Here is a 26,413-nt window from a genome sequence, read left to right as displayed (position 1 = left end):
CTCTATCTCTTAGATCAAAGATCACTTTAATATTTCTCACCTTAAGTTGACTTAACAGCAAATATCTTAGATAGCCCAAATATCTATGAAAACGTTTCTTGGTGAATCACTGATGCAAGTTGATTTACCATTTATATTTAGCCAGGCTTGGGATTCTGGAAACCCAGCCAGTGAATAGCTATGAAAATTCAGGGTTTTTTTTAAACTCTAACTGTAACTTTGCAATTACTTTCAGACACCACTTTTAAATAATACAAACCCACAGAAAGATCTCTGCAAGAAAGGAATTTTGAAAATAAGCAACATGTAAATGTAACATACACTTTAACCTTATTTATAACATACAACATTCCAGTAACCATGACTGACTTGTCTATGCAGCAAGACAGAGGAATATGCAGAGGTAATGAACTGTGACATTTTACAAGTTCACGGGTTAACTTTTATTCTTGTAAATTTAGTTACATCTGTTGTTGACGACAATTCTAAAAGTTCAGTCTAAAGAAAAACTACTTATTTTCAAATTAACTAAAACCATATTTGCAGAAAGAAAGCTACATACAATCTCAAAATAACTTAAAAACATTCAATTTTAATTTTGAAATCAAAGCATAGGAATTCCTTTATAAAATATTCAGTGTCTCTCTCCTACCTGTTATTAAAATTAGTGCAGTAAGTAAGATTTCTACAGCCCAGCTGACAAGGTTCTCGTACATCTGCTAAACAGGTCAACATGGAAACTTCAACTGCATTATACTCACAAAAGCGATCAAATTCTTGCCAGCTCTGTGAATTGCCCCAGCTCGTGCTATAAAGTTTAGTGCAGAGCTCTCTGAAAACAAAGAAGAAATAGAGATGAAGAAAATAAAATTAAAAGAACAACAGCCATTCAGATATAGCCCATCACTTCTTTGCTGCTCACCAGAGAGGATTGACTGGGGCCCACAAAGTCTGCAAGGGTACCCAAATGTAGTGCTCAAAGCAAGTAACCCATTTTACTCAAGTGTGTCAGCACATCTTTAAGTTAGTAAGACTGAAAGACTTCAGGATATAAAACTGCAAAATCCAATAAAAACATAACACCTGTAAACCTGAACTTACAACTTTGAGATGCAAACTATCCCAGCTAATTTTACTGGCAATAAATCTAAGCTGACATCAAAATGAACAACTTCTAATCCCATCCTTCAGCTTCAAATCACACTTTCTCCTCCTATAGAAATGACAGTCAACCAAAATACATTCCTTCTTTTGCCCTGATGTTTGAAACAGGGATACTGTTTGCTGCCTTTGTTTTGAGATGTTTCTTGGTGTCAGAAATACCCAGCTCACTCTGTTCACAGCAATGTCCTACAAACTACAACTGTCCCCATCACAAGGTATGGAGCTTCACTGTACTATTAGATCTCCTGCCTACTGAAAACTTGATAGAAAGATTCATTTCAGAACCCACTGTCAAAGTAAGGAACTAAAAGATACTTTATTAACTATCCTATGCTACAACATTCTAAGAAACAATATAACTCTGGGGCTCTTACTACTAAACTCATTAAAGGTCTTGCTGTATTCATGAGATGTTGTTACTGGAAACTTTGATAAAAAAGGAAGTAACAGCTCAAAAATGTCTGCCACACATTGATGCATTTAAAATGGAATCATCATCTATTTTTAAAGTGGACAGAAAACCACCCTAGACTAAAAATGCCTCAAGAATTTGCAGGCATGCAACAATTTGCTGAAAACCTCAGAATAGTTAATTCCCTTGTTTAATTAATAAATAGCCTAAGTTATTTTTCACTGACAAAAACCAGAAGAGCATCTAGAAAGGAATACTGCCAAAGTTTTAACAAGAAGCAACCGGGCGCTTGAGAGTTTGTGGAGTGGATTGTCCTTTTGTCTCTCTTTAGCATCTCGTTAAGACCTCTTAACCAGAGGCTGCAATATTGGCTGCTATGGCCACAAGTATGGTCCAAGTTTCATTAACTCACTGTGTCTGCTCTAATAAATCAGTGCTAAATGTGAGAAAAGGTTGATTCCTCTCATAAAACAGTATGTTTTGAGACACAAAATATTGGAATACTTTGTATTTTCCCATCTCTATAGGAATAGATTACCAACAGATTACTATTTGGTTACCTGAACCTGTATTTTCCCTAAGATTCCAGAATTCCTATTTGATGTATAGCAAGATTCAGGCAAAGGTTGGAAACAAGACAAACTCCTAAGCACTTTCACAATTGGAAACGAGGTTAGAGAGATACTGACCTACATGTGGAAGAATTTGCTTTGGAACAGCAATGGAGCTTAGCTCCATCAAGGCCTGTTGAAGGTGGAGGGTGCACAGTGACTCCTGGGTGAACAGATCTTGAACTCTCAAGAAAACATTGCCAAAGTGGGTCCTGAGGGAGAGGCATGGTTTTACAGCCTTCTATAAGTCCATCAACAATTTCAAGCTCTGTTTTCATTGACATTAGAATTCTTTTACAAGCAGTCTGACATGCATAGTCTTCTGCTCTATCACAGCAATACAAACCTGTTAACAAGAGTTAAAAGTCAAGCACAAAACAACATTAAAGATGTACAGCAAAACAGCCCTGAGAAATAAAAATGCCAAAAGGTTCTCCAAAGAATCTCAAATAACATTGCTTCTCCTAAACAGATACAGAATCAAGTCTGGAAAAAAACTACAAAGCCAGTGTGTAAAAATGAAAAGTATATAAAAATTAATAATGCACCTAAACCTAAAAGTTATCATCATATAAATTCATATAATGATAGTAATACAATTTATATGTCAGACTTCTAAAATAACATGTTTTATATAAAACATACATGAAGTACATTTTCAGTATCTTCTATAACGTTCAGTAAAGAAGGATTTATTTGTACTTACTGTCTGTAGGGTTTCTCATTGGATAAGACTGTGTGTAGTTATTCACACAGTGTATAAGCTGAGGGCTGATAGATGCACAGTAATTTTCAACTGCTTTAATTTGTGACGGACCAGGAGAGGAATCTGTCCGAAAAATTGCTTGGCAATATTCCCGGCAGTTCGTATGGTGACCTGCGTAACTGCAACAGACTGACCCCACTGGGGAAGCAAGCAAACAAACAACAGAGAATCTATGGGTTCTTACACAGAGGAATGAAGAGATGAGCACGTCTGTAAAACACACAAGGGTGCTCAAGGAAATGAAAAACAAAACAAAACAAACAAACAAAAAAGATAAATTCTATGCTCCATTGAAATATCTCTGTCTACAGATTGACTGGAAATATCTGCAACTAGCCAAACTACATTTGTTTGTCTGGCAGGAGAAAAAAGTCAGTACTAAAGCCTCCTTGAACTGAAGAACAGCAAGCCAGCTGAATCTCATTTTCAGCTGTTTTGTTCTTATTTTAGGTAACCAGATGTGTCCAATAATTGCATTATCAGAGAAATACTACTAATAAACCAACAAATATGAGAGCAGTATCATTCAAAAAATCCAGACAGATGGTATTGGTGATTCATTGTTATGACGTAACATGTATATTATAACATTAACTATGTTGTTAAATATGTGTAATAGTTCTTGAGAACAACTTCTACTAGAACTAATTCTAAGACACTGATTTCATTTTTTATAAACAGATATCAGGCAACAAAACACTTGCATGCTTCATTTCAACTACACATTTAATTTTGCTACTCAGTACACATCAAATGAACAAGCAGAAAAAAAAAATGACAGAAAACACAAATACAGTTACACAAATTAAAAACTGATATTAATTATACAAACAGCCAAATCCCTTTATTACTTGAGTAAGAAAATTTACTCACGTGGCTTTTGCCACATGATGGGTCTGAAATCCACATGTTTGTGTGTATGTTCACCCACAGAATCTCTTACAGTTTAGAGGAAAAATGAATGATACAAAGGAAAAACAAAATAAACTATTCATTATATACTTACTTTCATTTCTGTTAATACAACTAAAGAGAGCATTCTGAAATCAAAACAAAAGCAGTGTTACAAGCCAGAAAACTTCAAATAAATATTTAACTATCAAGTCATTTGTTATAATGAGCTAATAAACCTTTGGTATTACTTGCTTCAATTAGATTACATTAAAACAAAAACACTATACAAACAATGAAACAAGGAAATTAAGAGATCAAGGGTCACCAAAGTTCTGTGTGCACTCAAAATAGATAAATATTCAAGCAAACAAGTAAATTGGAAGACTTTCTTGGACTAACTTAGAAACAGAGTAAACTGCTATAACAGAGTGTCTCAAAATGTTGGGATTTTTTTTTAAACGATAATTTTAAAGATTCTATGTAAAAAAAAAAAAAGAATTCTGCACAGATGGATGCATGCAAATAGTAAATCTAAACAAAATAACTCCATTACAATGTACCTTAAAAACTAAAGCATGCAACCAGCTCCCTTGAACTGCAGCTGAAAAGCACAGCTGGAGGATGTACATCTTAAATGTCAGAAGAAGGGAAACACACATCCTGCTGCTTTGTTTCAGAGGTCTCTAATCTGCAGACCAGCCATAGAATGGTTTGGGCTGGAAGGGACCTTAAAGCTCATCTAGTCACAAACTCCCTGCCATAGGCAGGGACATCTTACACTAGACCAGGTTGCTCAGGGCCCCATCCAACCTGGCCTTGAACACTGCCAGGAATGGGACACCCACAGCTTCTCTGGGCAACCTGTTCCAGTTATACACCACCCTCATAATAAAAACATTTCTTCTTTGTATCTAGTTTGAAACTATTCTTTTTTAGTTTACAGTCATTCAGCTTTACCCTATCGTAACAAGCCCTGCCAAAAAGTTTATTCCCAGCTTTCTCTTAGGCCCCCTTTGGGCATCAAAAAGTGCTATAAGGTCTCCTGGGATCCTTTTCTTCTCCAGATTGAGCAACCCCAGCTCTCTCAGCCTGTCTTCATAGGAGACCATCTCTCTTTGTGGCTCTCCTCTGGACTCATCCCAACAGGTCCACATCTTTCCTGTGCTGAAGACTCCACACCTAGATGTAACACTCCAGGTGGGTTTCACCAGAGCAGAGGGGCAGGATCCCCTCCCTCACGGCTACTGAACTCTTGCCAAAATACCCACAGTCTTCCCCACACTGAATAAGCACATTTTCAAATAAAAAAAAAATGAGATACTGCAAATAAGCTGTCTGGAACTCTATGAAAAGATGAAGTCATGAGGTTGAAATTCCAAAATGTAGTTGCCAGTTATCAAAGACTAAAACTATATGATTGTAAGGAGAATTTGAACCTCCTCCATATCTAACTTCTACAATTGTCAGAACACCAGATTATAGAACATGATCAAATACATAAATATAGTGTCAAAACACAATCCTCTTCTTCAAAAAATTCCTCATCTCCATTTCCCCATTTTTGTTTATAATTAAACGAATTTGTATTTCACACAGAAGACAGTATCTAGAGAAGAAAAGAGAAACACCATCAGACTGATCCCAAGTCATGTGGGATTAAAGTCTTGCTTCAATACAGGAAAGCACCAGATATGCTACTACCTCTAAGAGAAGGAAGACAGCTCAAAATGCAGACCTAGTTCAAGCTCAGTAGTTCACTAGATTCTTCATCTATCTTAGTTACTAGTTATTCACTGCATTACAAAGAAGTGGGTATCCCAAATAATCTTGGGGCTAGTTTTGTGCAGATCTGTACTGCTGCAAACAGACTAAAATACAAACGTGTTAGGAATTAACGTGATGATTTTATTTTTCCTTTTGTCTTAGATATTGTTTTGTGTGCAGGAATTTGTTTTTCATTCATATTTTGTACTCGCTTTCTTCTGAACACAAGATTTTAAACAGGACAGTCTGTATTACTGCAATGAGCAGCATCAAATTCCTTCTGTTAACACTCAGAAATTAATTTAAACCTTGGGTAAGCCATGGCAGATGTGGCAACGGAAGACCCTAAGAGAATAAACACAAATCTAACTTGAAAGAGTGAGTTATTTTTCCACAAACAGCAACTATCTATAATTCTAGTGATCACAAAGGTACAGATCTATTGGTACACCTCACACAAAAATTGAAAAATCTGCCTTACATAAAACAAAGCCCCAAATCTCATAAAGTAGCAATTCAGACATTTTATTTTCATGACAAAAATATCCTCTACAATATTTCAGAACTTTTTCCCCAAAAGCATGGACACTGCATTATTTCCCTCAGATTAAGATGAATTTGCAGCAACATTCCTCATCCCAGCAGCACATTTTCATCTGATTAACTTTAGATTTTCCCTTCTTTCCTACACACAAACCAAATCCTATTATGCATCCATCTGTGTAACATAGATGTGAGACAAGAGAACTAATGGAGAAAGAACACAGAGATGGGGTCACCATCTTCACACCTGTAAAGAATAGATTTATACTGCTGCCAAAAGGCTCATGATATTTTTGTAGGACCATGTATCCTTCACTATGGATGCCAGGCAGAGGTCACCAGAAAGAGGCCTTGTTTTGAGGCGGCCACACGGTTTCTTTGGGACCTGCCACACACAACAACACTGCCCCTAACCTGACTGTCCTCAGAAGCTGCTGAAATTTGACTTCTCCAGAGCCACGCTGCATGGAGCACTGGAAGGTGGCACACAAACCAGCCAGGCAGAATGAACACCACAACTTTATTAATGAATGCACTGGGACAGCAGAGGCTGTGGGAAAGTCTAGTCTGTCTGTCATGGTTATACCAGGTACTTAACCATACTGTTAGCACAAACAATACTTAGAACCATACTCTAACACTGCAATAAACTCAGACAAAAATTTTCATGTTATTTAGAAGTTGGATGATACAAAAAAAGTGATTCTAAAGCAGTTCATGGATAATAGTGTCACTTGCCCTGCTCAGAGGACACAAAAGAAAGGAGAATGTTGAGAAGATTATGGTATCTACTAATATTCCTTCTCTGACGAAGGGCTCAAATTGAGACAAAATTATCTTCTCACAGCAACTTCACACGCCAATCTTATACAGGCAGGAAGTTCCAATCTAATAATAAATCTTCTTTCTATATTTTGAAACTACAGTTCCACAGACTGCTGAATCACTGTAATAATCCTCATGTTTCTGTTAAGAGGAGGTGGTCTGGCTTCTCTTTTCCACCTTGTCCCCATTCCCAGCTGTAGTCTTGTGTGTGCCCTTACACCATCACCTTGTCAAGACATGATCTTTCTTATTAACCCTGATGAAAACTCATTTTTCTCATCCCCTAGGATTTAAGTCAGCTATACCAACAGGTATAATACTATGTTAGAACAGAACAAGCATTTTTTAGACACTGTCTTTTAGTAGAACCTGCCAGAGGGACAGTAAGGCAAGGAGGGGAAGGGAATGCATGTGGAAAAATAGCAGTTGCAGGAAGGCACAGGAAGAACTTCAGCTGCACTGAGTTGTTACAGCAACTCACCACATCTCACAAAATTTTAAATATCTGTAGCTATCACAGAATACAGTGCTAGTGAGGGTGCTGACTTGGCTTTTTTGGGTAGGTCTGGGAAACTATTCAGTTTATGTGAATGTATATACCCCTCACATGTGTGAAGGGCATAGCTACAGAGATATGAGATAATCTTAAAAAAAAATAAAATTAAAAATTAGTGTCTAATCACCTGTTTGCTCATAAATCTGTTAACAGCATTAGACAGTCTGATTTGAATTACTAACTGCAACTTCTTTTCAGAACACAAGGTTCATGTCCATCTCTACTAAATTAGCATTCATATTTAAGAAATCACCGGCTTTTCTGTCCACTCAAGGTTCCTTCTGAATCTTTGAGTGAACTGGCAATGAAGAAAGACACAGCAAACAAAGTAAAAGGTAAAAGATAGATATAGATATAGATATAGGTAAGGAAAAACAAAACCAACCAGCCAACTAACACAGAAACTAAAAGAGGACAAACGTATGTTCACTTTAAAGGAATGATTAGGTCATCAAGATTTGGGAAAATTATGATACAAAGGCAATACTGTGTACACACACAGTCTGATATTCCATTTTTAACTTGTGTTGAATACTAAATAAAGTGAACAAAGATGGCAATATTAAAATTTCTAAACCACAAATTATTTGTCTTACTTGTGCACAAGTCCCATCTTTCAGACTTCTCTTATTTGTAAAGCCAGGTGTTTCCAAGCCTGGTGATTAAAGCCAGTGAGACTACAAGCAGAAGGAGTGGAAAGTGGTAGGTGGGCACCAGCAACACAGCCATGTACACCTTAAACCAAAGACTCTCCAGAATTTCTTTTTGGTTTTATGGAAGTTGAAAAAGGCTACTGAGGTTTATGCAGCAGAGAACATTTTTCAGTATTCCTCACAAGACCCCCCCTGAAGGAAGATTTTAGCCAGTACTGCAGGACCTCACTGGTTTCGCTCTTTTTGGAGCTCATCAGCTGCAGGTAACGGCACAAAACCCAAAAATGCACGCACCCCAACACAAACAGAGCAGAACATTTTGCTGAAGGAAGGTATCTTCTGCATTGTGAGACATGCTTTCATATTATAAGCACATTTTTTCCAAATGGCTGCCTCTTGTGTCTTGAATGAAAAGCGACAGTGAAACTGTTGTTTCACACCAGAAATCGAAGAGTATTTTGCAAAAAACCCACAAAAATTATTTTTCTCCCTAAAAATTATCATTATCTACTAACTTTGGCAGAAAAATAAGTTCAGTACTACTGTCTTGGGCAACCTAACTATGATAAATATTTGAATCTAGATCCTATCCAATTAAAGCCATCTTAATTTACAAATATTAACTGCATTTAACAAATACAATAGTAAAATGCTTAACTCTGTGGAGTTAAGCATAGAAAACACTCTTGATCTCTCCTTTACTTCATTTAATCTTTGAATTTATTGAGAGAAGATAAAAGTCAGAAGGTAACATACTTAGGTTTAGTGGAATCAGCTGAAGTGTAAAATGATGGTGAACATCTGTTAAAAACTTTAAAAACTTGCAGTAATAAACAAGTAAGGTCAAGATTTTCCTCTATTATGTAAACCAGTGAAAAATTGAGAACACTTGCACAGCGAGGTAGTACAAAATTACTGGAACTCAAATTTTGGCAAGATCACTGAGTGTTCTATCAACCTTCTTTGAAGAGCAGAGAATAGAGACCAAAAGCACCAGCAGATGACAATAATATTATCTACAATGTGTAGTGTATGGTCAGAGTCCATCCTGAATTCATTAACCAGTACTTCCAGAGGCCACACACAGTCCTGTGCCTTAGGAGTTCATTAAAACTGTGTAGAAACCTTTAGCTAAACAATGTCCTCAACAGTTCCTTGAGTTATTATCTATTGTCTTGGAATAATCCACACAAACAATTAGATAAGAGCTAGAAACTGATGACTGCGTTTTTCAGTGGGGGTCATTAATAGCCAGCACTCACCAAAACCTCAGCAAAAAGCAGAATCATATGACCCTAGAAGAAAAAATCCAAACCAATACCGTAGCAGAGTAAATACTTTTCTGAATCCCCATTAAAGCACTTGAAGCTGCAGGCACTGCATTTTAAGTTTCTGTGTTTAAAAACTGTAAAATACCAAAGTGAGATTTGGCTAAAGGGTGCCCAAATCTGTGTTAGCAAAACTACCTTTAAACAGTCCAGGGACACCAAAAGTGTTCACTACGGTGCATCAAAAGTAGTTTTAAGAGCAGAGGCTAAGTGGTGACATTTCCAGTTGCATTTCAACTACTTGGGAGATGTTAATAGTGCTCAGCTGCAGTAAAGCTCTCACAGTGCCAATTAACTAGAGAAGTTTGAATGTCTTATTTGGAACACATGAAGTAAAAACTGGAGCTCTTAATATTCAGAGAGGTGAACTCACAATATGCAGTGCACAGACTCAAGAGCTGCAACCTAATGGAAACTTTAGTGCTACCCTTTCCATGCACAGAAGAAAGAAAAGCGATCTGAAGCACAGTAATAAAGCCTTTATAGCTTATTCTAAGATTAATAAAGTATTTTAAGTTGCTCCTCCAAGCATTTCTTCCATGTGGTCTTTTATAAAATGAACCCCCACTTTACATGAAAAGTTTTAAAAATAAGAAAATCAGAAAATCCTAAATACAATCCATACCGTCTCCACTTCTTTTTTCTTCTTCCTTTGACTATTACCTACCTTCTTTTTAGAGGAAGATGAACAGGATAACAGAAAGCTGGAAGAAGTAGTGAAAGATAAAAGAATTGAGGTGCACAGAACTAGAGGAAAAATGAAGACTACAAAATGAGTATCTGAGAAGCAGAAGATGGAAAAAAGGACTATTAGAATAAAACCTTCAAAAGAAGGCAAATAAAATACCTTTTGGGAACACTCAAAAATACTGGGCAAGTTTTGTTAAATTTATTCATTTCTGTATGCAGTGCTACTTGAAAATAAAAAATTGTTTAACAGGACATGCCATCATCAAAGCACTGATAAAAATTGAATATATTATTCCAACACAATATTTTTCTAAAATGTGTAAAATCTCCAGATTAAAATAAATATAAATTTTTACAGTAAAATAATGCAAAAACATATGATCAGCTAGAAAAGCATATTCTATTAATCTCGTGAAAAGCTGGCACATCAATGCTGAAGTGACTCTGTTACTGCACAACCTGAGACTCCACTTAGTGACTTCAAACTTGGTGACACCTCCTGCATGGAGTTTGGCTTTTTTCACTGCTCTGAACCCTATGCCCTACCCCTGAAGATTCACCTCCTTCACCCTCACTAACTTAGTGGAAGGCTGAAGGGTAACTCACGAAGTTGCCTACCTAATCTCAAAAGATTACAAAAGTGTACTATGCACAGTTCAGACGATTCTAAGCAGCTTGTGAAAATGATCTGGAAAATCCTTATGTGAGAAAGCTAATTATGTTAAGAAGGATGGTAAGCTATGAGAGTGTTTACAAAAAAGGGAATTATATTTTACATCATTCACTCACCTAGTTTTTACTTTTATGTCATGTACTTAATTATTGAATACTTCAGCAACAGACTTGAGAGCTGATTACCAAGCACTTTGATCTATACTGCAAAGTTTTTAATTGGATCCTGATTTTTAGCAAAGTATGAATTCTTAAATGCAAAACCAAATACAGTATGTGTAACAGTGTATTTATGTGACTCACATGCAATTTCTGATCTCATGTCACCTCTTTCAGTTTGAAGTAGCCATTCCTTCCCCAACTCCACTGAATGCAAAGTACAGTACAGGACACAGCAGCTACTCACAGACCACAGAGGGAGCAGGACTTATACACCAAAGCAGCAAGAACAATATTTTATTTTATTTTTTTTAATGAGAACTAATGACAAGGTGTGGGAAACTGCAGGCTCCCTCCAAAAGTTTTATTTGGAATCTTCAATCTTAGGCATAACTTCCTTGAATTTTATACAACCAATTATTTCTTATTGGCAATATTACTCTACAACAATTACTTATTCAATAATCCCAAGTGCATTTTAAGTATTACTTTCCAGGAGCACCCATAAGCCTGGATACATATGAAAAATCATTGTCATACAAAATTTTATCATAACTGAAGATCTAGAACATCTGATACTTAATTTCTGCCCCTGACACACTATTTGTGTCTACTACACCTAGTCCTCATTAAAAGTTCTTTCCTTTTTCCCTAATCAGAAGACTGACTTCGTCTACTATGATTTTTCTCCCTCTCCTCTTTTACTCTTGCACAGATAGCAATCATTAAGGTTTTCTGTACAATAACAGCAGGATTACTCTTGATTAAGACTGAGATGCCCAGTTTTCAAACTTCCAGATAAAAACTGGAGAAGTAAATACGATGACTATGACCATTTTGAAGTCATTCTTTATTCTCTTACCTTTCCTCTCCCGTTCTCCTTCAACCCATACTGGCCAACCTTCTACAGCAATGCAGAAATCCAGAAAAAAAGAAGGAAACAGACCAGCATAATAGAGGAGAAGCTTGCAGATGTTGACAGTATAGCATATCATAGCATGAAAGGAGACAGAACTACTTAAAATGAAAATGCATTTTTAAGAGAACAAGCCACGGCAACTTCAACCCACACTAACTTCCACAGTGAGGAGTCCAAGAAAATACTCTGTTGATTGTTTAGATAAAAGGATGGAAGGGAAAATACATTTTAAAAACATAATTCAGTGCTTCCCGGATAAAACAGGAAAGCTGCTCCACTTCTGCCCAAATCAAAGGAATGGAAAATTGTCTGCTATCCTGAACTTTTGATTATGAGCAGAACTGATGCAGAACTACCTAACTCAGGGCAGAAGGAAATGAGATGAAAGGGGGTGGGAGGAATCTGGCTTTTAATTAAGACAAAGATCAAAAGAAAAGCAGTCCTTGCAGAATAACATTTCTACACACTGTTAAAAAGAACACAGGTAAAGGCAAATTTCCGAAGTTATCCTGATGATTAATTTTATGAGCAGAACAGTAAAAATAACTGCAAGCATCAACAGTTTCACTGATGTTACAAAAAATTATACATTTGAAATTATTTGTATTTAGATAGAATACTTAAGGCTGTTCTTTCCTGAGTTTATTTCTTTAGGTCACTTTTAAGCTGACTCTCACCGTATAAGCTGAAAGGTTTCAGACAGATGGAATGATCACAATGAATGCTGACTTTGCTCAAAACTCCTATGAAATAAATTTTTTGGGAATCCAATTTGAAAGTTGCAACTTTTTAATTTAAATTAAGGTATATGCAAGTCTAAAAAAAATCCAGAACTTTTTTACAGAAGGTGATTATACTTTCATAAAAACTGTAGTGTGATAATTCATATTCATATGAAAACGAGCACATTCAGAAATACAGCTATAAAAAGACTGAATTTTCCCTCTTCTACAGAACGTATATAACGATTGATATAAAAGTTGGTTTTATTTTCAGATGTATTCAGACACATAAAAACATACCTCATATTCCTTCCTGCAGATCTTTAAAACATCATTTTTTGCAGAAGCCTGAAAGAGAGATAGATTTCTCCATTTGTAGTAGAAAATAATAAAATCATGTTGTGAAATAAAGACAAAGTTCTACTTTTAAATTAACTGCAACAACAATGGACTCATGATCTATTAAAATATTCCTTTAAGAACCTAAGGAATCCATGTATAGCTTTAAGACAAAAAAGCAGATGCCATGATTGTTACCATGACATTTAATGAAAACTCAAACCCTCATCTTTCTGCACCAAGTTAGTTGATAGAGGAAGCACATAAAACAACCTTGGTTTTGTGAGAGGTTTGCTAGATTGCAGAATACGGGAAGCATTTAAGAAATGGAAGAGCTTGAGCATAAAGATCTCCTCATTTTCCTTGCTGATTTATCACTTGTGAGTCGCTTTCCATTCTCCTCCCTCTTGTATGTTCAGTTCTCTGGTTCCCATTGTCAAACTGAGTTGCAGAAATTCTCCCCTCAAACTGCAGATCCCTTTGTTCTATACAAAAGCTCATGCTCCTTTCTTCATGACAGATATTCAAAACTATAATAACTACTAATATGTTACTTCCCTCTCCAGTAATTTAAAACACTTGGGTAAAGTCTCACCTTGGACCTATTATATCACTGCCTTCAAAATTACTTTAAAACCCCTCAAGCTCTAAGGATCAAAATTAAAATCCAAATATTTCCCATTATCCTTAATATTTGGCAGGTATTTAGATTTTAGTACAAATTAAAAAAAATAGGACATGTTTTAACCAGAGTTTGCTAAAGTACAAAATATAGCTAAGATTCTGAAACAACAGTCTGCAATCAAACAATACAACAGATGATTTAGAAAATAATGAGAAATTATGTAACAATCGTAAGATTAAATTAATAGAATTTAGTAAGACCACAATAAACAGAAATGTCTTTATCAGGTCTGGAAGACACTTAAGCATCAGGACATATTTGAAAACACGGCTAAAAAATGTGTTTGAGAATAAACATACATCCTCTTTTCTGAAGATCAAAAATACCCAGTTTGTTTTCTCACTCCTCATCTCTCTTCCACACTAGTCATCTCTTGCCACATAGTTTAAACTCTGTGCTTTTGGGTGAAAGCAGAACTTTTTTTGTTATGACAGCAGTTAGCAGTAGGCTGCTTGGTTAAGATTAAAACTACACAGGCAACAGTCACAAATATGAATATTAAATACATCTGTGCTCCAGTAATGAATTACAAGAATGATGATAAACACAAACATGCTTCCAGATTTCGAAGATGTTTTTAAAGCCACTAACACATATTTAGGGGAAAAAAAATAAATCACTAAATGCTTCAAAGACTTTTAATAAAAAGGTCATTGCTAAATTTATGAATTATGCTTAAAACTGTTACTTACCAAAAACACCAGCTCTATTAACACCAAAAAAACCCCCTTCTTTCCTCTGATGAACAAAAACCTCTTTGAAGAGGCATAAAAATCTGTTTGGGGCTGTAGCCACAATGTTGTATCACTAAACAAGACACTACAAAAAAAAAGAGCCTTAGGAGCAGCCACATGTTGCCTTTCATTCAACATTATTTTAAAGTAACAACTTTTATGTAGAGACTGTGACAAAAAAGTCAAAATTAGGTTTAAGAGAGCTGCAGAATGAGTCTGGATCCAGTCTGTAGGGTGAAAGCCTTACCTGCTTACACGCTTGCCGACACTCCACAGCAATAGCCAGCTCACAGCAGCCTAAACCAACCCACCCGTCAGACTTCTTCAAAACTCCTTGGGAAATAAAGATGACAGAACTTACTAGACTAGAAACTATGCCACCATTTTCCCTTCCCTCTGCTTTTGAAATTTGATAATCCTGTCCCCGTTCAAGAAGCCAATGCACAGATTACATTTTTATTTGAATTCCAAACCAACTTTAAGCAAAAAGGACAAGTCTGTGTTTTCATAAATACTGAAACTAGCAATTAATGAAGTACCTTCCATACACTGAGGTTAAAGATGCTTTATGCAACCTGCTTTATATGTTCAATAGAAATATTAGATTTTGATAATCTATCTAATCTGAAATATAAGACAACAAAAAACATCAGGAAAAAAATCTCATTCAAACTGACAACATAATCTTTTACAGATACATCCTGTTGTTTGTTTCAACAGCACATTTCTCTACCAAATTTGCCAACGCAGAAAATGTTCCGTGTTCTTTGTCTGTACTTCCTGTGATGTTTTTGGTCTGGATGGAGTTAAATTTCTTCAGCTGAGCTGGCATGGGGCTATGTTTTGGACTTCTGATTAAAACAGTATCACAGTGATGTTTTAGTTACTGCAAACAGAGGCAGCATCCAGGCCTTTTCTGTCTTCCATAGGGACTCACAAGCAGGCTGACCATGCACAAGAGGTCAGGAGGGGACACTGTCAGGACAGCTGACATTCCATACCACGTGGCACCATGCTCAGCCATAAAAGCTGGGGGTGGAGGATGGCAGGGGCTGTCCCTGCTTGGGGAGTGGACAGGCATCAGTTGGTTGGTGGTGAGCAATTATTTTCTTTTGCATCACTTGTTTTTCTTGGGTTTAGGTTTTTTCCTCCTTTTTTCTTGTTTTTCCTTCCATTTTTAAATTATAAATTGTCTTTATCCAAACCCATGGGTTTTCTCACTGTTGCCCTCTGATTCTCCCCTCTCACTGATGGGAGAATGAGCAAACACTGTGTGGTAATTAGCATAATTAACCTTACTGGGGTTAATCCACAACACTTCCTCTGTCATTTATCTCCCCAGCAACATGGTTTCATAGCCAGAACTATCTCCAACAGGAGTTTCCCATCTCCCTGTCTCTCTTGATCCAATTGTTTCACTGTTTGCATGCTCCTCATTTCTTACCATCAAGTTACATAGAATCATGGTGAGAAGCAAATTGCTGCCCTAAGTTGTTTCACCTTCTTAATTTAATAATAAACACAGATTTTCTAATGTTTTCCAAACACCAGAAATAAAAGAATGCATTCCTGTATCTATTACTCATGTAACTTTAGAAGACAGAAATAAAGGGAAGGCTTGATCTATGCAGCCGCCCAGCAGCTCTGACAAACTTGTTATGCTCTTTTTCTTAGGACAGGAGGTAAATTATTCAACTCAAACGACTCATTTTTGTTACAGATATTTAAAAAATAAAGCAATACTTTATTATATACATAAACTTTATTCTTTATGCAGAAATAAAAAAGCAGAAAGCAGAAGAATCAACAACTTAATTAAAAAAAAAATGCTGTTAAGCCTAGTGGAAATGCCTGTTTAGAAGACCCATATGGGATGTCCAGCTTTAAAAATGGGAAGTGAAAGAGCTAGGTGTAAGATCTTGAATTTAAATGCTAAGAAAACACTTAGAAAAAAAATAATAAAAACCAATTTCAATCAAATGAAAACAATGGCCAACTGGTATTTACCATGAAGAAAATTGCCTTTAAAACACACATTGTTGGCTTTACAAATACAGGTGGCATAGAAAGTCTTGCCAGCATCTGTCTTTCATGACATTCCAATGGGTAAATTAAGAAAATACACTAATGGCAAATTTATAAAGGAGGAGCAAATCTTCAGAAAGCAAAATATTCCCTGTGGAAATTAAAATACGTGTAAAGGGTATTAAAATATGAACTAAAAGCTTAATGCTTGACACAAGTAAGGCAGCAGCAGGTGGAGGGACCAAGGTGCACTGCAGATTCTGGTTCTAGCCTGTATTCTGTCAGTTTGACCATCTGAATGCTTCAGAACCTCTGCAAGGCACTGCAGGCCAGTGATCCATGGGTCTTTCTGGAGACCCTCAAAATCCTCTTGGCATCAATATTGCCTCAGCTTTCCAATTCACACTAGTTCAAAGCAGCTGTGAAGGTCACAAACAACTGCAAGTACAGCTCACCTTTCACTTCCACAATTGGGGTGCAGAATTAGTTTTTCAGAGGTTGAGCATCTTTTTGACAGTGTCAAAGAAATCGCTGTTGTACACACATCAGTAGCATGCAATCAGTGTTCAAGAATCTGGAATTTAGGTTTCACTACCTATGTGTAGTTAATAGCCAAATCAACCACTCACTATGTTTTAGGCATAAAATAACACATCAGTCATTACTGTATAAATTCCTATATGGAGATTCCTTTCAAACAGTAATGTTTGGTAGAGTGTTTGTTAGCAGGATTGATAACGTAAGGCATAAGCAATCTAAAAAACATCAAAGAAACATCATGTGCAATATGAAAAAAAGATTTCCAGAAATCTCTGCTGCAATAACTAGCTGTATCCAGGAGAAACACATGGTAAATACAGCTGGACAGCTTCAGGGGCAGTGTCACCACTAAGCAGCCATCACTGAGTAATCAGGCATTCATATTTTGTGCAATACAGGGCCTGTGGTTTCAGACATACTGGAACTAAACTAAATGGCGATAAAAAAATGAAGCAAGCTACAAATACAAGCCAAATTAAGAAGGCTGATAATTTTCAGCTGTTGTTAATATTTTCTTGGCAAGTGGTCCTCTCTCCAGGTTATATCCAACCAGCAGACAAGATCATGAAAAAATTGATGTCACACTCTCAGGAAACATTGAACTTCAATCTTAATACAGTAACTCATAAATTAATTTTGTCATCAAGGTAGTTGTCTGGATTTCTATGATGAAAATACACCTTTAGCGTACAATTGATTGGAGCCTGTAGTTATGATAATTAATCAAATTCATCTCTACAATACTGATTCCTGAGACATAACAAATCATCTAGTTGCCTAACAGAAACTCTCAGCCTGCCCTCATGTATGTTCCAACTCCTTAATCACCTTACAGTGGCTCTTTGCTGAACTTGCTCCACAGTGTTCATCGTTTTCTTGTCCAAAATGCCCAGAACTGTTCACAAATATCCCTGATATGGTCTCATCAATGCTGAGTAGAGGGGAAGCATCAGCTCCCTTCACCTTCTGGCAACATTTTCATTGATGCAGTCTGGATGCTGTTGGTCTTCTTTGCTACAAGGGCACATTGCTGGATCATGTCCCACTTGCTGGTCACCAGGATTCCCAGGAATGTTTCTGCTTTCCAAGCTGCTTTCCAGCTGGCCAGCCTCCTGTGTACTGTGGAGCATGGGGCCTTCGCCAGGTGCAGGACTTTGCATTTCCTTTTCTGGCATTTCACGAGGTTCCTCTTTGCCAATTCCTTTGGTTAATCAACATTCCTGTGAATGGCAACACAACCATCTGGTCTAGCAACCTTTCCCTTCACTTTTGCATCCTTGGTGAATACACTGAGGGTGAACAATAGGACTAGACCCAGAATCAACCCTCGGGATACTAGCCTACAGCTGTACTCTGTGATGCTTCTGGCACAGCAGTTTGGCCAGTTTTCACTTCACCTCCACTGCTCACTTATCCAGCTCACACTCCATCAGTTTGTCTATAAGCAAGTCATAAAAACAGTGATGAAATCCTTAAGCTGAGGTAGACAAAATGCACTGCTTTCCCCTCATCTAAGAAGGTACTCATCTCATCATAGAGGGTTATCATGTTGGTTAAGCACAAGTTCCCCTTCATGTATCCATGCTGACTATAAACAACTTCTTGCTCTTGATGCATCTGGAAATTGTTTGCAGGAAGATCTGCTCTGTTACCTTCCCAGGGTTTGAGGTGAAACTGTCCAAGCCTCGAGCTCCTCAGGTCCTCCCTGCCCTTTCTACAGGCAGAAGTGAATTTGCTTTCTTCCCTTCCTCTTCACAGTCATCAGCATCCCATTGCAATACCTAGCCCTATCCTCCTCCATCAAGTGCACCTTGCTCTGGACTTTACGACTGATCTCAGGCATTCCTGCAGGCTCACCTTGCCAGTAAAGACCAAGGCAAAGAAAACCATAGGCTATTTAGTGTCATTTGACATCAGGTTTCCTGCCTAGTTCAGCAGCAGGCTCTCATTTTCACCAGTCTTCCTTTCCTGCTGATGTAGCTCAAGAAGCTTTCTGGCTGCCCATCACATAACTCACCAGGATCAACTCCCTGATAGGCTCTGGCTTTTCTAACCCCACTGTGCTTGTATAAGGTGATCCTTGAGAAGGTGGAGCTTGGATAAGGTGATCCTTGAAAGTCAAGCAGCTCTCCTGGACTCGTCTTTTCTCCAGATCCATGGCCCATGAGATTCTTCCAAGTAGACCGCCTGTACCCTCATGCGTTTTCTCTTCTAAATGTACCAGGGTGATTAAAGTTGCTCATTAACGCCAGGCCTGTGAAGAAGACTCCCAGCTGTACAAAGAAGGCTTCACTGACTACTTCAGCCTGATGAGGCAGTGTGCAGCAGGCACCCACATCATCACCCGTGTCAGGCTCTCTGTACAATGCTCTCCAGCGCCCACAGGCTGCTCTCAGCTGGCTCACCATCCATTCCAGGCAGAGCTCCACACATAAAGGACAACTCCTGCTCCTCACCTTCCTGTACCCCACAGCACACCTGCTGTGCTGTGGGAGCCTTCCTGCTCTATCTCTGTGACTTCAGTAGGGTAGAAGCCAGGTAACTGTGCACAGGTTTCTAATCAGTAAGACAGTCTGTTTACAAGCACCAGAATCAACAGTTTGCCTCAGAAGACTGGTGGGGGTACAGGAAGGAGGGGGGGAGTCTGAGCAGATGCTGTAAAATTGTTAGAGCCTCTTCTTTCCTCACTCTCACTTTTCCAACTATAGAATTTTAATTTCAAAGCATTTTAATTTTGTAATTTCCAAGTCTTTTAGAAATTACACATGATATAATGGACTAGTTAAGACTGATTTAATCTATTTTTGATCCCTCCTTTTAACATTACAGCCCTATCTTGTGATTTATGCTTTAACTTTCTATGCTGGTTTTGCATTAATTGACTTTTGGTGAGGTGGGGGAAAGAGTCCCCAGAAGTGATTCTCTGTGAGGGGCTGCTAGCAGCTTTCTCCATGCCTGGCTCAACCAACTGCTGGCTGGCTCTGAGAATTGGCACAATGCTAAGCCAATTGGAGAAGCTAGTAATGCCTCTGTGGTAACATATTTAAGAAAGAAGAAACCATGGGAAACTCTCTCTTTCTGCCCTTGGAGGGGTGGCCAGTGGTGCAGCCAAGCCCCTTCCCAAGGATCTCTGTTTGGGGGGGACATCCTGGGGCCATGAGCACCCATGCAACCTAGACCATGTGAGCAACAGCAAGAGGCATAGCAAGCAATTCCCTGATGAAATCAACTTTTTATCAATCTTTTCAATTGACAGAACTTGGGAACAAATGAACCTATGAACACCAATTCTCTCCTGAGTCAGGAAAAATGGAAAGGTGAGGACACGTGAGGAGAACAATATGGTAACACTAAGGCTGGTGCAATGGAGGGAGGGAGAGGAGGAGCTTTGAGAGTCAGAGCTGAGATTCTTCTGCAAGCCATGGTGAGGGCTATAATACAACACACTGTTCCCCTGTAATTCATGAAGTGCACGGGGGAATGCAGCATTCACCTGCAGCCCATGAGAAAAGACATTCATGCTGGAGCGTGTGGATGCTGAAAAGCTGTGATCTGGTGAGAGGCTTGCACAGAGAGAGAGAGAGAGAGAGAGAACCCCTGCTTTGGGAAATAGAGGAAGAGGGCCCTTGCTTTTATACTCTAGAACAGCTCATCCTTAAAAACTGCACCCCATAAACTAAAAGGCCCACAAAAAGCAGTTGTGGGAGGACTGCAAGCCGTGGGAAGGACTTCATGTTGCAGATTTTGGGCGGACTGCTACTTGTGAAAATTAAAAACACATTGGAAAAACTCACTGAGAACTGTCTCCTGTGAGAAGTACTCCATGTCATAGCAAAAGAGACTCCTCTCTCTAAGTGAACTGAAGAAAGATATTAAAAGGTGGCAAACTGACTAAAAATAATTTTGTCTCCCTGTGCTGTTGGTGGGAAGGAAAAAAGGCTGGAGTGGGGTGAGAGGTGTTCTAAAAGTTTATTTTAGTTCTCATTATCATCTTTTAATTCTGTTAATGATTTTTTTTCTTAATACCTTTTGAAGTTTTGAGCCCGCTTTGCCCTCAAAGTGTTTTCTTCTAATCCTTATCTCAGCCCATGAGTTTTCCTTCCCCCCTACTCTCCTTAACTATAGCAGAAGAAGGCGAATAAACGATTTCTTGTGGGTGGGCTGGCATTTGGCCAGCTTCAACCTGTCACACTTTCTAAACCCACCTGTACCAAGAAGTTTGGTTCATTTTGGTTCACAAAGTGCACTTTGGTGCACTTAAAATTGTCTGTCTAACTCTTACTATCTCCCTGTGCTACTCAGTTTTTGTTCAAATCATGCTGCATCTAGAGCAAAGTCATAATTATCAACCATTTTGTAGATCAGGCTAAGGTGTAATAAAACCCAAAAAAGCTTGAAAAGAAAGAAATGTTGATATTTCCTGGATTTGTTACAGAAGAACACTTTTAATTATACAAGCACATTAAATATTTTTTAACTAAGAAAATAAAACTTAATAAAATGCACAAGTAACTCATTATAAAGTAGAGGAAACTAAACACCACACAGCTTATATTAGATGCATAATGGAAGTTAAATAATCATGAAATCTATAGGTGCAGGTGGCAGACACAATGTCAAAACACAGAGGGTGCAAAAGCAACATGGTTCAATAGCCAACTGGTATTTCTTACCTGGCAAAGAAGAATTTATACAACCCCACACTTCTCTCTGGAAAGTAAAAATGCAATTAAGCAAAAGCAAGTCTACAGAATTAGAGTTTCTAGCAGACTCAAACCAGCAATTCCAGCATTTTTTCACTGGGTTTTAAACATCTGATTGGAAGAATTCTTATGCTTAAACATCTTTTAAAGAAGTGCTATGATAGAAGCTGAGTACCATTTCCTTCAATGAGAGGGTTGCTATGCACAGACTATGGAATCAATAGCAGCCATTTCTGCAGATGCAGAACATAATGTAGTTATCTGGGATACACAAGCTAGTCAACTCTATCAGTGTTCACAGAACTAAACTGCAACTTAGACAAAGAACAAGATTTGTCTAGGACTAAGGCATGTGGAGAAGTTTATTGCCCTGGCACTCCTTCCCACCAGCTTAAAAATACCTTAAACACACATAACCACACAGAAAACAAATTTTATAAAGGGTTTCAATCATACTGACACAGCAAACCATACTGTCACACAATAACACATCTATCTATCATTACAGGAATCAATGACTTCCCAAAGTTGCAATGGATATGTATTTAACGATCTAACACTGTCCTCTGCATCTGTGGAAGTTTTCTATTTGGACAAGAGGCAAACAAGACCCAAAGAAGATGGTAAAGAGCTGCTACTTCTGAGTTCCACCCCTTTGATTCAGTTGACTTCCTTTATTTCATAAGGAGATTAATGGTTGGACTCAATGACCTTTAGGGCCTTTTCCAACCTAAATGCATCTATGATTCTATGAAAAAAATCACCTCTTGTGTTGACAGCTGTTTTTTAAATTAGTATCAGGCAATACCCTTTCTATCATATTCCTGAAGGAACACACACAACACAATGTCTGTAACCAGTGCTCAAGAATATTGGCTGTCTGATTAAATTTAAACCCATATCTTCATCTGTGAAATGGCACTAGAACACCTGTCCAACAACAGAAGAGCTATCTGAGAACAGCATATATGGTATTGAGCTGAACAGTTAACTATTTCATATATCTAGATATTGCCAGTTCAGTGATATTAATTTAAGATCCACACTGGACAGCTGACTTGTCATTTATAAATAGTTATAAAAAAGCATCGGGTCATTTTTCGCCTTTCAGATAATCTCCAATCCTGTCTTATCAGAAGCACTTCTATACAGATAAGATTCTACTTGTCTTATCAGGAAATGAAAGATCAAGAAAACCAGTATCAAACCAAATGCTATTCATCACTTCAATCGGTTTTCATGACAGATTTTACTCATACTAGGAGCTGTCTCTAACTTTCTGAGACTCACAGCTATTGAGTCACAGAAACAAAAAACTGAAGGAACTTGGACACACTGAAGGAAAGGATCTATAAGGGAACACAATCTTGTTGCTTATTAAATGTTATTCCCAGATTTACTACTCCTACTCATTGCCCACTTGAGCTGAGCATGTGTTTTAGGCTTGCTGCAAACAGATACTGCTCAGAAGTAACAGAAATCACCAGAAGAAGGCAGGCTTTTCTGACTGCAAAAGGGTGCCAAGAGATAAGACTCTAAATAATTTACAATCTGAATGACCATACTTATCTATTCCCTGATTAGATCATCCTTAGAAGAGGGAGCAGATTACACTCTTTTTTTAGTGAAACTAAAGAACTTTAGTGACACTACAGAACTTTCAGGAAACCATAATCCTACTTATCCAATGAAAGCATTACTTCATTTTCTCAGATAAGGCCATAAGGAATTTGGTGCAGCTATCAGGGCCTTCCTGTCTTAGCCCAAGACCTCATGGCTTTGTGCCATACACATGTTGGAATGTATGATCTAATTTAAGTCACTACCATTAACATCCAAGTGACAGTCACCCAGTACAGATTTTTACAATGCAGATAAGATTTTCATTGCATTTTATAGCTTCTACATGCCACCTTATTGCAAGTAATATAATTTATGATGGCTTTACAAAAAAAAAAATAATCCTACTTTGAAGTTCAAGTCTCATTTGAAGAGCTTTTCTAGCTATCCTTACCATTGATTCTGGACAATACTCAGGTGCTCGCTGCAGTAAGTGCTTCAAACGGGAGTCACTCTTAGAAGACAAAATCTGTTAGAAACAAAACACACCTTAAAACACAGAGAATGTAATGGCACATCAAATACTTATTTCAATTGATTTCAGTGTTTTTAGTTTCTCTAATACCTACTCTTTGACAACTTTGCCTAACAGTATGTACAGAATTAAAATCTAAGGTTTCTTTTTATGTATTTGTAGCTTTAAAAATATATTTCACTTTTTACAGAGAAGCAATTTTTTCTGTTTAGAAGAGAATGAGAATTTCCTCCTCAAATATTTCAATCAGAAAGTTTCTACTGAATGTGGAAGGGCAATGTTAACTAGAGGGTTTCTGCTGCACATATCAAAATACTATACAACTCAATTTACTTAACTAACCCTCTGCCACATATTACATGACTTTAAGCAATTAAACTTCAAAAAAATCCCTGAAACAAGTAATTTCTGTGGAACAAGGTAGAACAAAACCAAGACTAGTTAAAGAGACAGTCAAAAACAACAGGGGAATGCATAGTACCCACAGGTAAGCTGAACAACCAAGAGCTTGCTAGACCGGATGGAATACAACTGAGGATGTTGAGGATGCTGTTCCTTTAGCATCTAATAAAGTTTTACTTCTAAATTAAAACAAGAAACTTTTCAACAAGAGGAATGGAAACAGACCTATTAATGTATGAAATGAAACTGGACAGGATATAACTGAAACAGATGAATTTCAGAAGGAAAAGTACATTACAGTTCTATTCTAAATTTCTTCCACTCTAACATGATAATGTCAGTTCTATTCTAACATGCTAAACTTATTGAAAGAAAATCAAGAGAACAACAGCACTTGTTTCAGAAATGAGAGCAAAAAAAGAACTGCATTAGAATTTTGACTCCTCTGAGGTCATAGAATAATAAAATAATGCAGGTTGAAAGGGATCTCAGAAGATTATTTATTTCAACCTCGTACTCAAAGAAGGGTCAAATATGAGACCAGGCCATGGTGTCCATCTGCTTATTCTTTCCATCTGTCCAGGTCATTAACAAAGACATTAAACAGGACAGGTCCCAGGGTAGACCCCTTTGGTATCCCACTTCTAGAGGAAAAGTAGGACCCTAACCTCTATCTCTCAGCCCGATTTTACAACTGGTTTTTTATTCATCTAACTGTCCATTCCTCAAACTCACCTGATCCTAAAATGGATACAAATACATTGAGGGAATTAATGTTTAAAAACTTACTACAGACAACACAAATGACATCCATGCCTTTCCCCTCATCCAGAAATCCAGGCCTTATTATCAACCCAGGTCGGGCAGGAATGATTTATTGACACTAAATCACACTCTGCCTTCAGCAATAGCTACACATTTTTCCTTCTTCAGTCTTTAACTACTACCATAAAATGTCTTGTTGGCCTTGACATTCTCTACGAGTCTCAATTCCAGATGAGCTTTGTCTTTCCCTATATAATCTTACTTGGCTTGACAAAAGGTCTAAATTCCTCTTGAAAAACATTTCCCTGCTTCTACACTCTCTACACCGTATCTTTTCTGCACCAAAGCTTGTTCATGACTTCTCCGTTTGTCTGAATCAGATTCTTAGAACATTAAGATGTTTTCCCAGGAGCAGGGATGGACAGTCCTTATCCTTGGAAGAGGGTATGGAGAGAGTTCTCTGGAATGGCACACAGGTGAATGCTGCCAAGGAACTTATCACTGTGGAACTTCTCAGAAATAAATTTAGGAAAAAAAAGTCAATTAAAGAGAGGCCAAACTATTCCTTGCTACAATATCTGATGGGCTTAATCAAATTAATAATGAAAAAGAGATGATACTAAAGTTAAGAGTGGAGTAATACTTATTAAGAATGCAAAATAATTAGGTGCTTGAATCACGTTAGTTGACAAATAAGTCTGTAATCCACATTTTCTTTTTCAAAGGTCTCACAGTAGTTGATTTACTGGTTAATAGAATTCCTTACCCTTAATCAAGCCTTTGTCCTTAACTGGCAGGATCCAGGGCAACATCACCAGGTGTCCTGTACCTATCACCCTAGTCCCTGGGCTCCCATGCAAGGCCTCCCACAATACTATCACTGATGTCCATATAGATGAGCAGACAATAGGTAACAGTCTGAGGATCAAAAAACCCTTGTGATTCCTCCAGCATCCTAGATCTGAGTCCCAGAAAACCAAAATTACCTCAGCCAGAAAGCCTCATCTGCAGATGAGTGCCTCCAGGCCCTGCAGAAGGGAGTGTTTCTCCTGGTATTGTTTACAATCTGTTGGTTAGGCCAAGATGGCTCCTCAACAAACCTCGTTCCTCCTCATCTGCTCTAAGGTCCCAAATCTAATCTGCAAGTGCATATCCAAAAACAAGGCCAAGAAACCTCTCCCTCCTGTCAGCTGCACAAAGTGGTTAAGTTACAGAAGACGAAAATCAGTAAAATAATAGCAGACAGCTCCTTCAGTCAGCCTGGTGGACCATATCAAAGGATCACACAGAAAATTAGGCCACCAGCCTGATGTGTGGTAGCTAAGCTAGCTCCTTATAGAATACTTTGAGGGGCACCAGTCCTGCTTCAGACTTGTTCTAGACCTCTCACCACTAAGATTCTGGGAATGCTGATTATCCCAATGGAGAGAGATCATCCAGATGAGGC

General features: G+C 37.8%; 2 protein-coding genes across 4 annotated transcripts in view; one reads left to right on the top strand and one right to left on the bottom strand.

The window, feature by feature from the left end:
• LOC131575658 (probable 2-ketogluconate reductase) overlaps positions 1–26,413 on the top strand; it is a 173,918-nt gene that overhangs the window by 78,249 nt on the left and 69,256 nt on the right. The window lies entirely within an intron of this gene.
• RECK (reversion inducing cysteine rich protein with kazal motifs) overlaps positions 1–26,413 on the bottom strand; it is a 45,944-nt gene that overhangs the window by 15,804 nt on the left and 3,727 nt on the right. The window contains exons 3-11 of one of the 3 annotated variants that reach the window (XM_058831401.1): positions 23,719–23,793; positions 21,675–21,711; positions 14,684–14,769; positions 12,979–13,026; positions 11,900–11,941; positions 3,960–3,993; positions 2,894–3,091; positions 2,266–2,533; positions 653–832 (exon numbers count right to left, since the gene is read on the bottom strand). In XM_058831401.1, the coding sequence (XP_058687384.1) occupies positions 653–832; positions 2,266–2,533; positions 2,894–3,091; positions 3,960–3,993; positions 11,900–11,941; positions 12,979–13,026; positions 14,684–14,769; positions 21,675–21,711; positions 23,719–23,793 (968 nt within the window). Of the gene's footprint in view, positions 1–652; positions 833–2,265; positions 2,534–2,893; positions 3,092–3,959; positions 3,994–10,183; positions 10,221–11,899; positions 11,942–12,978; positions 13,027–14,683; positions 14,770–21,674; positions 21,712–23,718; positions 23,794–26,413 lie in introns of those variants that run through there. The other 2 variants (XM_058831399.1, XM_058831400.1) reach the window with 2 other exon arrangements.

This window comes from Poecile atricapillus, chromosome 2 (genome assembly GCF_030490865.1).
Source record: "Poecile atricapillus isolate bPoeAtr1 chromosome 2, bPoeAtr1.hap1, whole genome shotgun sequence".
NCBI classification, from domain to species: Eukaryota; Metazoa; Chordata; class Aves; order Passeriformes; family Paridae; genus Poecile; species Poecile atricapillus.
This window is presented reverse-complemented; position numbering and strand designations above follow the sequence as displayed.